The 14,412-nt window shown below is 41.8% G+C and overlaps 2 protein-coding genes and 1 non-coding gene across 3 annotated transcripts in view; 1 reads left to right on the top strand and 2 right to left on the bottom strand.

The window, feature by feature from the left end:
* Positions 1-917: 917 nt before the first annotated feature.
* Positions 918-1,032, bottom strand: LOC111969598 (small nucleolar RNA SNORA76). Its single transcript, XR_002878019.1, has one exon. It is a non-coding gene; the product is annotated as a small nucleolar RNA SNORA76 (small nucleolar RNA).
* Positions 1,033-2,489: 1,457 nt separating this feature from the next.
* Positions 2,490-6,627, top strand: LOC111969419 (lysosomal protective protein). The gene is made up of 11 exons (XM_023995566.2): positions 2,490-2,787; positions 3,467-3,578; positions 3,720-3,857; positions 4,074-4,232; positions 4,442-4,533; positions 4,698-4,782; positions 4,917-5,066; positions 5,218-5,372; positions 5,495-5,657; positions 5,785-5,874; positions 6,016-6,627. Exons 1-11 carry the CDS (start codon positions 2,612-2,614, stop codon positions 6,097-6,099), a joined length of 1,404 nt encoding a protein of 467 aa, XP_023851334.1. The 5' UTR covers positions 2,490-2,611; the 3' UTR covers positions 6,100-6,627.
* A 1,771-nt stretch (positions 6,628-8,398) lies between these two features.
* Positions 8,399-14,412, bottom strand: part of LOC111969420 (sodium-coupled neutral amino acid transporter 7) — a 16,220-nt gene continuing 10,206 nt past the window's right edge. Inside the window, exons 3-12 of the mRNA XM_023995567.2 lie at positions 13,987-14,040; positions 13,743-13,887; positions 12,590-12,734; positions 12,352-12,450; positions 10,587-10,644; positions 10,344-10,458; positions 10,077-10,224; positions 9,787-9,986; positions 9,647-9,698; positions 8,399-9,571 (exon numbers count right to left, since the gene is read on the bottom strand). Coding sequence (XP_023851335.1) covers positions 9,454-9,571; positions 9,647-9,698; positions 9,787-9,986; positions 10,077-10,224; positions 10,344-10,458; positions 10,587-10,644; positions 12,352-12,450; positions 12,590-12,734; positions 13,743-13,887; positions 13,987-14,040 — 1,134 coding nt within the window. The 3' untranslated portion in view covers positions 8,399-9,453. The remainder of the gene's footprint in view (positions 9,572-9,646; positions 9,699-9,786; positions 9,987-10,076; positions 10,225-10,343; positions 10,459-10,586; positions 10,645-12,351; positions 12,451-12,589; positions 12,735-13,742; positions 13,888-13,986; positions 14,041-14,412) is intronic.

Raw genomic sequence — 14,412 nt, 5'->3', positions numbered from 1 at the left:
TGCTTTGTATTTCCATTTTTAAAATCCTTCGAATGGTGTTTCTATCACAGAAAAATCATACTATATTATTTCAAAGTGTTTGTAAAAAAAAATAACAATGGTTAAAAACTTGATTTAGATTTTTTTTAAATGTGACCGTTAATTTTATTTCCTCGGATCCCTTTGCATCTATAACTCTTGCTTGAGGACAGGAGTCCCCGCACCCGACAAAACATGTATATAAAGCTCAATATGAGTTTACTCAAAAGTCTTGCAGACTGACATTCAGGCTGCACAYGCAAAATATCCAAGTTTGTTCTTACTCAGTATATACATTTATTGCATTCAATATATTTCTGGCCTCTGTTTAACAAGTAGAGAAACATCAGACGCAGACACAGGTGGAATTGAAACATTTAAGAGAATGGATTGAAAGGCAATTTAACAAGAAACTCATAAACATCTCCACTCATAAAACTTTATATGTGTCCTTATCAGAGAAGAGTGACTTGTCCTCTGACATAAGCAGCAGTAATCATGTCTGGATCTTTTCTGGATTTCAGTCCCAGCCAGCAAGAATGGCTAACCACATGGGGTAATGAAAGCTGGAGGATGCCCTGTCTAAGCAGCTGGCTAGGAGGCCTCAGATGGCTTGTCCTCTTCTGACTGTGATGATTGTACTATTATTGAAGGGTRTGTAGAAAAGGACTGTGAAATCCTAGTGGCAAAGACACACCCCTTTACACATTTGCATCAATGAGACACTGATCGGAGTCGCCTGAGAGGGAAAAGAGAGAGACGCAGGGCACTATTCAATCACATATAAGTACATGATCTGTGTCACTATTCTGTCAGATACTGATACATACACACATACTCAAACATGGACACAGTAACACACAGAGGGAAGATAGTGGGATGGGGGTTAGTAAGGGTCACTGTGTCTCAGTTCTCCGCAGGCTACAGAACAAGCACAGCCAACGAGAGAGATTCTGTAGCACTACAGCGTAACCCCAGAGGTCACACACAGACCCAGGGGCTTAATAATAGTGCACACGCACACTTTAATAAGACCAGAAAACACACTGAGGTATAACATTCAATAGCCAATGGACCATATTGAAACTTTTTCCATTTAGGCCTAGGGCTTAGGCTATGTATTGTTAGTGCTTGACTTGGACTGAAATAGGTGCTGGTAATCACTTTGGGTGCCAGTACTTTTATATTTAGGTGCAAGAGCTCCACAATACTTTTGAGCAAATATTCTAGAAGATATTCTAAAATATTMTATTTTGGGGCGGCAGGTAGCCTAGTGGTTAGAGCATTGGGCCAGTAACCGAAAGGTTGCTGGATTGAATCCCTGAGCTGACAAGGTAAAAATCTGTAATTCTGCCCCTGAACAAGTCAGTTAACCCATTGTTCCCCGGTAGGCCGTCATTGTAAATAAGAATTTGTTCTTAACTGACTAGGTTAAATAAAATAAGAGGTACAGGAGCTCAAGCAGTAGTAACATTGAGGTGCAAGTACTCAGCTCCAGTGAGCTCCTGCCCAAGTYAAGCACTGTGTATTCAAATCTAATCACATTTTATTTGTCACATGCACCGAATACAACAGGTGAAATGTTTACTTACAAGCCCTTAACCAACAATGTAGTTTTAAGAAAATACCCCCCAAAAATGTAAGAGATAAGAATAACAAATGATTAAAGAACAGCAGTAAATAACAATAGCAGGGCTATATACAGGAAGTACCGGTACAGAGTCAATGTGTGAGGGCACAGGTGTCGAGGGATTGGGGTAATGTGTACATGTAGGTAGTTATTAAAGTGACTATGCATAGACAACTATGTATTGTCTAACTGTTGATGTAAAAGGTATAATAGTCAATGTATAACATGCAATAGTCAATGGATCATATTTCAACTTAAATGTAGGCCTAGGCTATGTATTGTCTAACTCTTGATTGCCTAACATGCATAACCTTAATCATGCATCTGGGATATTTTGCCAGAGACCCTTATAAAAACGCATGACTGATACTCACTTGTCTTTTTTGTTTTTACTCTTTTACTGGCCTATTGAAAACTCAGGTCGACTAATAGGCTACCATTTTCTCTGACACTCACCCACCTAATACACATTGCCACCTAATTATACCACCCTCACATTCTTCACTGTCATGTTACATCAAACGTTGATATGTTAAATGTTACGCCATGATGGAACAATGTTGGCAAATGTAGCCAATTCTTGGTAGGACTAGTTGTAATATTTTCAGCTTTATACTTTTCTCGATGATTCAGAGCTCGCCATAGTTGTTTTGCTACGCGCTGGCATTTCGACCGATTAACATATTGAGTAACTAATACATCGAAATGCCCGTCCTTGATATAACCGAGACGCCAGCAGTAATTATTAATGCAGAAATGTAGCCTATCAAATGAAACGCAATCGGGTGATGAACGTCAAAACAAAAGATCGRTCACGTGACTAGAGAGCTCAGTTAGTAGTCATATGACCTGTGGTGCTTCCAAATACAGGGCATGGACACGGCAATTGTTCCGCACACATGACTTCGAGTTTAGCATTTGAGGTCAACATTGTTGGCACATTAGGCTAGTTTCGTCCTCGACATGACCAGCATGTCTTTTGTTAGTTTGGTGGTGTGTTTCCTTGCTGTTTCGTGYCTTACATGGGCTAACTACGCCCCTGACGAGGTAACCGAACTACCGGGAATGTCGTTTAAACCAAACTACCGGCAATGGTCGGGCTATTTGAAAGCCAGCCCTGGAAAGTTTCTCCATTACTGGTGAGTATCAGTAACGGCATACGTCGCCACCTTGACTAACAACTTAGTGTTTGTTTTGGTTGGGGATGCTTTCAGAAACTCCAGCTCGTGCACAACATTAGTTTACTACTACAATATCTATATATATCGGTTTATTCCAAATGGGTAAAATAATAAATGAATCAAGGCATGGCATAAATAACCGTATTATCTTTTTAAGTCTTCAAATAAACTTACAAGATTGACTATTGCTCAATAGTAAATGAATACAGAAGTTATTACAGAGACAACTGAAGCTTGTTTAACAACACTTCAAATAGAAAGTTACACAGGCAGAAGAGAACGCTTCTGAAGCTGGACTAGATGATTATTTATACTTCCTCTTTTGCTACTTCCTCCAGCATTGGTCATGCATTGTGTTGTAGCTTGTACCTTTCATTGAGACGTTTAAGAGCTAGAACATCCTTTGCCATAAGCTATGAGAAGTTAATGATTGACAAAATAACACATGACATACTTTTATTCTAGTGTTCTATAGGCCACACACACACACACACAGGTCCATGTACGCGCACATAAACATAATCAGCAGACACTGTTGTACCTGGGGTCTAGAACTAAGTGCGGAGTGCACCAAGTGTGTCTTTGGGTACTCTCTTATCTCCTGTTAACCTGGCACTCTACCTCCCTGCTTCCCCAGGTTTGTGACCTCACAGAGGGACCCACTGAAGGACCCTGTTGTCCTGTGGCTGAATGGAGGGCCAGGCTGCAGCTCGCTGGATGGCTTTCTGTCAGAGAACGGCCCCTTCCATGTTAGTTATCCCACACGTTACCTTTTCAGCATGAGCTTAGCAGGACCTGTGATTTCAGTTTGTGTGCCTGTGTCCCAGTGTAACATTATTGTATGCAGTGATTCTGAGTCCCACAGAATAACATCATTTTGTCTCCCTCAGGTGAATGATGATGGGGCCACTCTGTATGAGAATAATTTCAGCTGGAACAGGATCGCCAACGTTCTGTACCTAGAGTCCCCTGCAGGTGTGGGATACTCCTACTCTGATGACCAGAAGTACAAAACTGACGACGACCAGGTGAGATCAAGGTCTCATTCGGGAGAGTGGAATGCATTGAATAAATCAGACACAATTATTTACCTCTTGTCATAGGCATGTCTGTTATACACACTGTATTTCTATCTGAATGTTCCAGTGTTGTGCTCCACTGACAGTGGCTCAGAAATCATGCAGTTCACTCCTCCTTACTGAATACTAAAGTAATAGTAACTGATTTCTCCCCCTTACTATTAGGTGGCTGATGACAACTACCTAGCTCTGCAGAGTTTCTTTGCCAAGTTTCCAAACTTCACACAGAATGAGTTCTTCATCATCGGTGAGAGTTATGGTGGGATATATGCCCCGACACTCAGCCAGCGTGTGGCCACAGGAACCGCAAAGATTAACTTCAAGGTGAGTTGATYTACACACCGACTTGATTGTTTTGAGTGGATTACACTCTTACGCTCTCTGAAAATCTAAAGACTGAGCATAAGTTAAAAGCAATGGAATTCAAGCCTATCCAACCACCTGTCAATGATTATGTAGAGAAGGCAAGGAGAGGATGGTATGAATCCAATATGTATGACAGTTATAAAGAACTCCTTTAATGTGTTTTTCAGGGCTTTGCAGTGGGTAATGGCCTCAGTAGCTATGCCCTGAATGACCAGTCTCTGATCTACTTTGGTTACTACCACGGCCTCTTCGGAGAACAGTAAGAACTCACAACACATTCACTCATGTGGGTCCAGACTGTTTAGTTATGTTTACATGACTAGGGATCATTCCTTTTGAAAGGCCCACAATTTGAATCCAAGCTTGTATGATGCTTCTGTTACAAGAAATTGCAATGCGTTTAAGTAAACTATCCTCTTGCAGACTGTGGACAGATCTGAACACAAACTGCTGCGATAAGGGAACCTGTAACTTTTTCAACAACAGCAAGGAGGCCTGCAAGACACTGGTACACATGGAAACACTTTTACAATCGGATAAGGAGTATTATATATCAAATACAACAATTGAGCTATTACATGCACAGGTTTAACATATATATGGATACTTGTTTCTCCCTCTCACTCATTCTTGTTCTCTCAGTTGAGCCAGGCCTTTAGTATTGTGTATGATTCTGGGCTGAATGAGTATGCACTTTACATGGACTGTGAGGGTGGAGTCGGGGCCAAAGCCTATGAGAGGAGCATGAGCCACCTCTTCAGGAACTACAGGAAGCACTGGGACACCTTCCAGGTAAGTGCCCCCCTATGGAGGAATACAGTGTTCAAGTCCATCCTGGCATTAGATTTTGTTAGTCTTGTGTTCAAACAATTTGAGAACAACCCTTCTGAAGTGGTTGAGGGAAGATATTGGTGTTTTATGTAAGTAATGTGTCTCGCTGTAGCTGCTGAAGGTGCCGTCCGTCACTGGCCAAACTCCTCCTGTGGGTGAGGTCCCTCCCTGCATTAACAGCACAGCTCAGATGAACTGGCTCAACCGGGGTGATGTGAGGAAAGCCCTACACATCCCTGATACACTTCCACCCTGGGACATCTGCAGGTATATTACTTGTACCCACACATCCCTAACACTCATGAAATCTAAATTCAGTGACGGGACATCTAAAACTTGACAACAGTAAACTACCTACAAAAGGACATCTTTACCATAACTCTATGTAGTGACGTGGTGGGAGGACAGTACACAAACATCTACCCGACAGTGAAGGATGTGTATCTGAAGCTGCTGTCTCTGGGTGTCCGGGCACTGGTCTATAACGGAGACACTGACATGGCCTGCAACTTCCTGGGAGATAAGTGGTTTGTGGAGCAGCTCAACCAGAAGGTAAAGCTCTTGAAAACTGGTATTTGGGTCATGTGGCATAGAGATTTGGATGCTGGCTTGCAGGGTATTTGGCATGTTTGTAACTCACAGGGCATGCATTGTGAAGACTGTTTTCTTTCTTTTCCAGACAACCACCAAGTACCAGAGCTGGATATCTGATGACCAGATTGCCGGCTTCTACGAGCAGTATGGAAACCTCACCCTCCTGACTGTGAAGGTAAGCACTACTTACTTAGTTAGCACATTAGCATTGATTCACTGTCTTCAGACTCATTAACACACCACAGACATGTTCATAAAGATTAGTGGATGCAACAGGGGTGAGGCTGCTGCGTTCTAATCCCRTCTTCTGTTTCAGGGCGCTGGTCACATGGTGCCGCAGTGGGCTCCAGGCCCCGCCTTAGACATGTTCCAGTCCTTCCTGTCAAACAAACCCTACTGAGCATGCTCCTGGGGCTGCTTCCAGTGTCTGTAATGGAACTTGTTAGTGGGTCAGGATGATGGCCCATTTTTCTCAGGGAGGGTTGGGTGGAAAGGGGTAAACAAATGTTTTGTTTTTGTGATCGTATATAATGTTTCTGTTGCACTCCAAGTAAGTTCATTAGATCAAAACACAACTCTGGAGTTGGGGTGACAGGAGAGTAATCGGACTAAGCCATTATAATTTTATTTGAAGCAAACTGCATATTAATAGCCTTATAGAAATGTTTAGATGCATCACATGTCAAATCTTCCTTTGGTGATGCTGTGCAATCACTCTGGTTGGCTTTCTAACTGATTAGCAGCTTATTAGTCGCATCAGAACTATCATTTGCCTTTTGAATTTCCTCATGCAGTTTTTGTATYGGGTTTTCAATTGTCACCACTTGGGGGAGCTGAAATGCCACGGAACTCAAATAGCCAAAAGGCCAATCAGCACTTTAAAATAATCTAACATTCTTTGTCTTTCTAATAAATGCTTTTTATGAAACCATTTGTATCTCATTATCATTTTAAGAGCTTTTTATTTTTATTGAACATGATTAATTACCGAATGTGTAAAAACATCCATGTAATCTTAAGTGACTTCCATAGACATGTAAAGATAATGGTGGTGAATTCCAGGGATGGTGATTGAGCACCAAAAATCTCCTCAGCCATTATACTGAAGATTCAGTACACAACAGGCCAATCAGTGTAGCAGAGATTAACTGGACATGACTAGTGATTCCTGTGTAACTGAAATTAAGCTATATATTTTTAGTTGCTTCAAGACTTACAGGTAGTCCTTGCAAAAGTCAGGATACATCAATGTCTCTAGTGCTTCCTACATCTGCATTGCTTGTTTGGTGTTTTAAGCTGGGTTTCTGTATAGCACTTTAACATCTGCTGATATAAAAAGGGTTTTATAAACACATTTGACTAGTCCATGCGTTTTCCAAATGGGGTACTGCAGCGGTCCGCAATGACTTTGGGGAGGAAAAATATTGGTATTTTTAAACACAATTAATGCCGTGTTTGAGAACAATTAAAAACCAGACAGAAAATAAAAACAGGTATTTGGAACACTTTTTTTTGAGCAGAGGCGCAAGGCATTAGTCATGGCAAAATTGTCTCACTGTGTAGAATTGCTGGAAATTAGCTTAGAAACTGCTACATTTTCTTCCAGCTCAATGGAAAAATGTGTATCATTGCAGAATTCTTTTACATTGTCTCCACCACCAGTGGCGACCTGTCATTTAAGCCCCACGTTTTTGCAAAAAAATATATAGTCAATAAAGCCACATACAAACATGGTCTTGTTTTCTTGAAGGCAGCACAAACATGCAGGTGTTTCAGCCTAGCTCAGTGCTTTCTGTGGTGGCGGGGCAAGCCAGCAGAAAACATGGAGAGTTACGATTGGCCCTGTTCTATCATTCATGGGGACACTACGTCACCGCCAAGTCTAAGGGTAGACCTTAAATTCTGGTCCCTTGGGTGCTGCCATAATTACATAAGTGCCCATCCAAGAAGGCTCAAGGTCATTGGTCACAGATAAAATGAAGTCAAATCACGTTATGTTAACAGTAATTCTTAGTTATGAAACAAGTTGACAATCTACTGGCAAATCCTTGTCATATGAAGAGAAATAATAGATAAAACGTATCAGTGCTCATCGGCCACTGGACGTAAATCGCAAATTCAACAATGAGTGTGTTGGTAAGGAATCAGTGGCTGTGTGGTTCCACTTCTGGGATTAAGGGGCTCTTTTCCAAGTTTAAAATGATAAACATTCAACATTGGTCATGCTGTCAATGACGCATGATTTGTTCCACACTCAAAACAACTCGGAACTGCAAATACTTGACTTCCGTGAGTTCAAGACAACTGGGAAGTCGGGAATAAATAAGCTCCGACTGGGAAAGTATGTTTTGAATGGTCATCCAACTCGGAATTGTAAATCCATCCTCTTTTTAGAGCTACAACCTGCAGATCAATGACGTCATCATGATTTTACATAGTTTTTTTCTGAGTTCCCAGTTGTTTTGAAAGAACCATAAATTCAGAAAATGGCAGACTTGGATGACAAAATTTGCCCACAAAGGACCGCCACGCCACCTTCCTGTTCAAGTGAGCACAGCACAGGGTGAGTCCATGTATTGTATGCTGCAGCATAAATGATGTAATATGCCAGGGAGATATGTATACTGTAGCTATTCACCTGATAAGACAATATGTTTTTACTAACATGAGGATTTAGGACAAAACTATGACAATCTGAATTCAATGACAAAACCATCATGTTTATTAAAATGTAGATTGATAACAGGAGAATTCATGATAATATAAGACTGCTTATTGTTCAACCAGATTACTAAATTGGTTCAGTTCAGAAAAAACTATTTCCCTTGGCTCCAATTATGGAATACAAGTTATAAAACAATAAAAAAGTAATTGAATTTCAAGCATTTCCAATCTCATTCAAGTCATTGTAAAACAGTAATTTCTGCCCTTAAGAACAATCCCTTTGAACATGATAGATTTTTGTTCCTTACCTCTTTCTGTAGCCTATAGCTAATCTCTCTCTGTCGGTAAAGCACATTTAAAATATCTGTCTGTTTAAAGCTAAGCCCAATACAATCATTCAACCACAGGAATCAGCCTGAGACCCCAGACTTCTGAAATCTCAAAGGCATTCAAAATCGATTAAAATTATACACTTGCCACATTACACAGGTTTCAGAACTACAGTTGAAGGATACGTCTTTAAACCACAATCATTGGAATTGTAAAATTACTATAAAAATGGATGGAAATGTTTGGCCACTCTTAAAACAGTATGTTCATTACTCATCAGTAACAACACCCATCAGAGAGAGGTACCCTCTCTCACTGCCCAGTTTCATGAGGGATGGGATGCCACCTGTAGTGCAGTGGTGTATGCTGGGCCAGCAGGGAAAGGCATAAGGAGGGGCTGAGAATGTCAAGATGGATTTAGTACTGCAGCCCACAACGGGGCGAAAACACTGAGGACTGTTCCCACAATAAAATGTAATAAAAACAACATAGCATTTGCATAATCTTTAAAAAAAAGAATCATTGTCAGTGGTTGCACTCAGGACTCTCGTTCAATCCTAGAGCATCGCTCCATGGGTGACACGTGTGCTTGCTATGGAGCGGTTTCATCGTCAGGGAGACAACAAGACGTGCGGCATGCAGGAGATGTCACAGGAGGGAGTGTGTTTGCATGTGTGTGTTGGATCCTCCACATCCTGATATAAGTCAATAAAGTTCAGAATAGCAGCATAGACCTGCATCCTCCTTCCTGGTCAGAATTCTATTGGCTGTCCGGATAGTGGATGAAGTCTTGATAGATTGCATTGACGGTGGTCTGGCCAAAGACGAAAGTGCCGATGGTTACCATGATGACACCGTAGACCACCATCCCATGCCAGCTATGGAGAGAGAAGATCAGCGTTCAGTAACAGTCACATGAGGAGATTACGTACAGGTAGTGAGTCTAGTCTTACCTAGCAGATCGGACCTCTGTTTCTGAGAGTTTTGCCTGAATCAGACACAGACCTGCAGGGAAGAGCAGACATTATATACAGGCATTATGCTTATTGCTGATATAAACACACACACACAGACTCAGACACACTGGTCATACCTGGGAAGACAAAGATGAAGCAGGCTGCCAGGCCTCCAATGAGGGAGATGACTCGGCCAATGTCGGGGATGAAGAGTGCGAGGACGAGTGTGATCGTGAACCACACAAGCGTCTGCAACACCCTGCGTCTCCGCTCACGCCTCACACACAATTCCACCTGCTCGCTGCGGAAACGGAGCCATAGCCCCTCCAGCACCGCCCTGAAGAAACAGGTTACACAACACAACAATGTAGTACTGAAATGGCATGGGTGGCACACAGTGATTTGTAGTGTAAGGTTAGTGTCTCACCGGCCACAGAAGTGTAAAATGGGATAGGAGGTGATAACACAGATGACGATGAAGGCCCTTGCAATCGCCACGGCGATGTCATTAGGAGGATATGACATCAGCACATCCTGACTGACGTTAGACCCAAATGACAGAAAGCCACAGACACCTGACACAGAGAGTATGCACTATTAACACATCAACGAATGACACAAGAAACGGGCAATGTCATTAAAAAAAAACTGATGCTTCAAAACTGACTATAGAGCCACACAAACACACACACACCTGTGCCAGTGTAGACAAAGAGGCAGATGATCATGCCGACGGTGACCACACCTCCCCAGGGCTTGAGTTCACTTCTTCTCATGCTGTTAAACACTGGCACACTGCTCACATGACACTTTCAAGAAAGTGAGAAAGAGAGAGAGATTGTCAGAGGATGTAAGTAACTTCAAGCATTCAAGTAATAGAAATACCCATGTGCACACCCCTGCACATTCATACACACTCACAAACACAGACAGATACCTGGAAGCCAAAGCATATGGTGGGCATGGCGTTCAACACTGCACTCCAGGAGGACGGGCTGTAACAGACACACTGGCTGATTAACACAAACAAAGCATGATGGGAACAGTAGTTTGATGTAGACTGTGCTTTAATGACTGTGCATTTCAGTGGGCTGAAATGCCATTTCTGGACTCTATGTCCTGTCTGGCACCATGGGTGTAGGAAACGGGTCTGAATGAGTGGGAATTGTATATGTACAGTACCAGTCAAAAGTTCGGACACACCTCCTCATTCAAGGGTTTTTCTTTATTTTTACTATTTTCTACATTGTAGAATAATAGTGAAGACATCAACACCATGAAATAACACACATGGAATCATGTAGTAACCCCAAAAATTGTTAAACAAATCTAAATATATTTTATATTCTTCAAAGTAGCGACCCTTTGCCTTGATGACAGCTTTGCACACTCTTGGCATTCTCTCAAACAGCTTAATGAGAAATGGTTTTCCAACAGTCTTGAAGGTGGTCCCACATATGCTGAGCACTTGTTGGCTGCTTTTCCTTCACTCTGTGGTCCAACTCATCCAAAACCATCTCAATTGGGTTGAGGTCGGGAGCTTGTGGAGGCCAGGGCATCTGATGCAGCACTCCATCACTCTAATTGGTCAAATAACAATTACACAGCCTGGAGGTATATTTGGATCATTGTCCTGTTGAAAAACAAATGATAGTCCCACTAAGCGCAAAGCAGATGGGATGGTGTATCGCTGCAGAATGCTGTGGTAGCCATGCTGGTTAAGTGTGCCTAGAATTGCAAATAAATCACAGACAGTGTCACCAGCAAAGCACCCCCACACCATCACACCTCCTCCACACTTCAGGAACCACACATGTGGATATCATCAAATTTGGACTCATCAGACCAAAGGACAGATTTCCACAGGTCTAATGTCCATTGTTCATGTTTCTTGGCCCAAGCAAGGCTCTTCTTCTTATTGGTGTCCTTTAGTAGTGGTTTCTTTGCAGCAATTTGATCATGAAGGCCTGATTCACGCAGTCTCCTCTGAACAGTTGATGTTGAGATGTGTCGGTTACTTGAACTCTGTGACGCATTTATTTGGGCTGCAATATGAGGTACAGTTAACTCTAATGAACTTATCCTCTGCAGCAGAGGTAACTTTGTGTCTTCCTTTCCTGTGGCGGTCCTCATAAGAGTCAGTTTCATCATAGYGCTTGATGGTTTTTGCGACTGCACTTCTTGAAAAAAGTTATTGAAATTTTCCAGTTTGACTGACCTTCATGTCTTAAAGTAATGATGGACTGTCGTTTCTCTTTGCTTATTTGATCGGTTCTTGCCATAATATGGACTTGGTCTTTTACCAAATAGGGATATCTTCTGTATACCAACCCTACCTTGTCACATCACAACTGATTGGCTCAAACGCATTAAGAAGGAAAGAAATTCCACAAATGAACTTTTAAGAAGGCACACCTGTTAATTGAAATGCATTCCATGTGACTACCTCATTAAGCTGGTTGAGAGAATGCCAAGAGTGTGCAAAGCTGTCATCAAGGCAAAGGGTGGCTACTTTGAAGAAGAAACATATATTTTGATTAGTAACACTTTTTTGTTACTACATGATTCCATATGTGTTATTTCATAGTTTTGATGTCTTCACTATTATTCTACAATGTTGAAAATAGTACAAATAAAGAAAAACCCTGGAATGAGTAGGTGTGTCCAAACTTTTGACTGGTACTGTAGTTCAGTTAGCTTACCTGGTTGGAATGTAGCCGGGCGTCATCTCTTTATCAGGCCAGATGTATTTCAGTATAACCACAATGGTGACATACCAGGTGCCAACAACACTCAGCGCACTAAAAACGGGAGAACTGTACTATCAGACTGACCTGAGTTCATGTAGCCTACTGATACAAAGCAGGCTTCAAATTCTAATTCAATCATCAGTTGTAGACTAAAGGGTGGTGTGGGAAGGTATACTTAGTATACGCATACCTGGCGTATTTCTGGAAGCCAATCTCTTTGGGGATGGAGAGAGGCAGAATGAACAGGACAGCAGTCGCACAAATGGTGAACTTACGGTCAATGTACCAGTGACCACCGACCACACCGTCTGGCAAATGAGCTATTGCAGCTATCACTACAGAAAGACAAAGATAGTGAGTAGAGGAAGTGAGAGAAATAGAGGAAAGGCAGCAGAGCAAACAAAACATTCCATTGACTACCGTCTTATTTAAAGTGGAATTGTTATAGTGTTGGCTATCTGATAGCAGGGTCAGTCCATCTGAGACTGACCTAAGGTGGCTTTCCAACCTTTTTTGAAGGTATAAAGGAAACGGAAACCTAGTGAAAAAGGCTAGCCAATGCTACAATCTGCAACTTTGAGTGAAACTCCGGTACCCTGCAAACCATGATCTGTATTGTATTTTACACAAGTCAAACGTAATGGAGTCTATGGCATGTTGTTAATGGTTGCCGTTCATTCAAGGACTTATACATGACCGCCTCATTGACCTGATAGCTAGTGAGGTGAGACAGACAGTAACATCACCAGTGCTTATTCACAAACAGTCTCATCAGAGGAGGCTGGTTTGATGTTGATGTGTTTTCTTGTATACAGAATATGCCAGACACTGTTGTTGTGGGGGAGGAGCTCATTCTGCAAGTGGGTTACTCTTTTGACTCCTACATAGAGCAGACCTTTGCTGACAAGTTGCTGAAATATCAGCCCCTTGTGTGTCAGCTGTCATGGGCAGCTTAGCGGTTTGGAGAAGTTGGTGGGCAATTCTACAGTAACAAAGTGATGCGAAGACTTAGATTTTTCACTTTAAAATGTCAAACAAAAAACAATGATTGCAAAGTTAAACAACCCTGAAAACTATATGCACAAGGCCTACTTTTAACAATTTCCAAAAACACATTTATCTGAAGAACAGTGGCAGATGCAAAGTTTAGTAACCGAGTGCCGTCATTCTGTTACCAAACTTTGCATCTGCACTGCTTTTCAAGTAAATGCATCCATAATTGTCCAGATATCCGTGTCCTTTTTAATTCTTCGACTGTAATGTGATTTGTGGATTCAAATAAAGTACTTTAAAATGTGTGTGTGTGTACACATGTTCATTATCTATGCGTGAGAAACACTCACAGCGGTCCAGCTGGTCTCCAATGACGATAAAGAAGGCGATGCAGGTGCCGAAGGTGTAGACGGCGATGCCCACCTCACAGATTACCCCGGTGACCTTCCCACACGAGGCCCGCACCACCTCCTGGTAGGTGCTCTCATTACTGACCTAGACAAACAGCACAGGGTCACTAGGATGAGTACTGCTGGAAAAGAATGTCTTTAATTGTAGATTGTGTGTTCATAAGGGGGGTATTAACTCACTAACCTGGGAGCAGTATGCCAGGATCACCAGACCGCTGATTATGAAAATCAGCATGGACTACAACACACAAAAAAAGGACGTTTTATCAAATACATCCCTGTATATATATACAGTGGGGCAAAAAAGTATTTAGTCAGCCACCAATTGTGCAAGTTCTCCCACTTAAAAAGATATGAAGAAAAGAATCCAGAAAATCACATTGTAGGATTTTTTATGAATTTATTTGCAAATTATGGTGGAAAATAAGTATTTGGTCACCTACAAACAAGCAAGATTTCTGGCTCTCACAGACCTGTAACTTCTTCTTTAAGAGCTCCTCTGTCCTCCACTCGTTACCTGTATTAATGGCACCTGTTTGAACATGTTATCAGTATAAAAGACACCTGTCCACAACCTCAAACAGTCACACTCCAAACTCCACTATGGCCA

The sequence above is a fragment of the Salvelinus sp. IW2-2015 genome, linkage group LG10 (assembly GCF_002910315.2).
Source record: "Salvelinus sp. IW2-2015 linkage group LG10, ASM291031v2, whole genome shotgun sequence".
In the NCBI taxonomy this organism is placed as follows: Eukaryota; Metazoa; Chordata; class Actinopteri; order Salmoniformes; family Salmonidae; genus Salvelinus; species Salvelinus sp. IW2-2015.
This window is presented reverse-complemented; position numbering and strand designations above follow the sequence as displayed.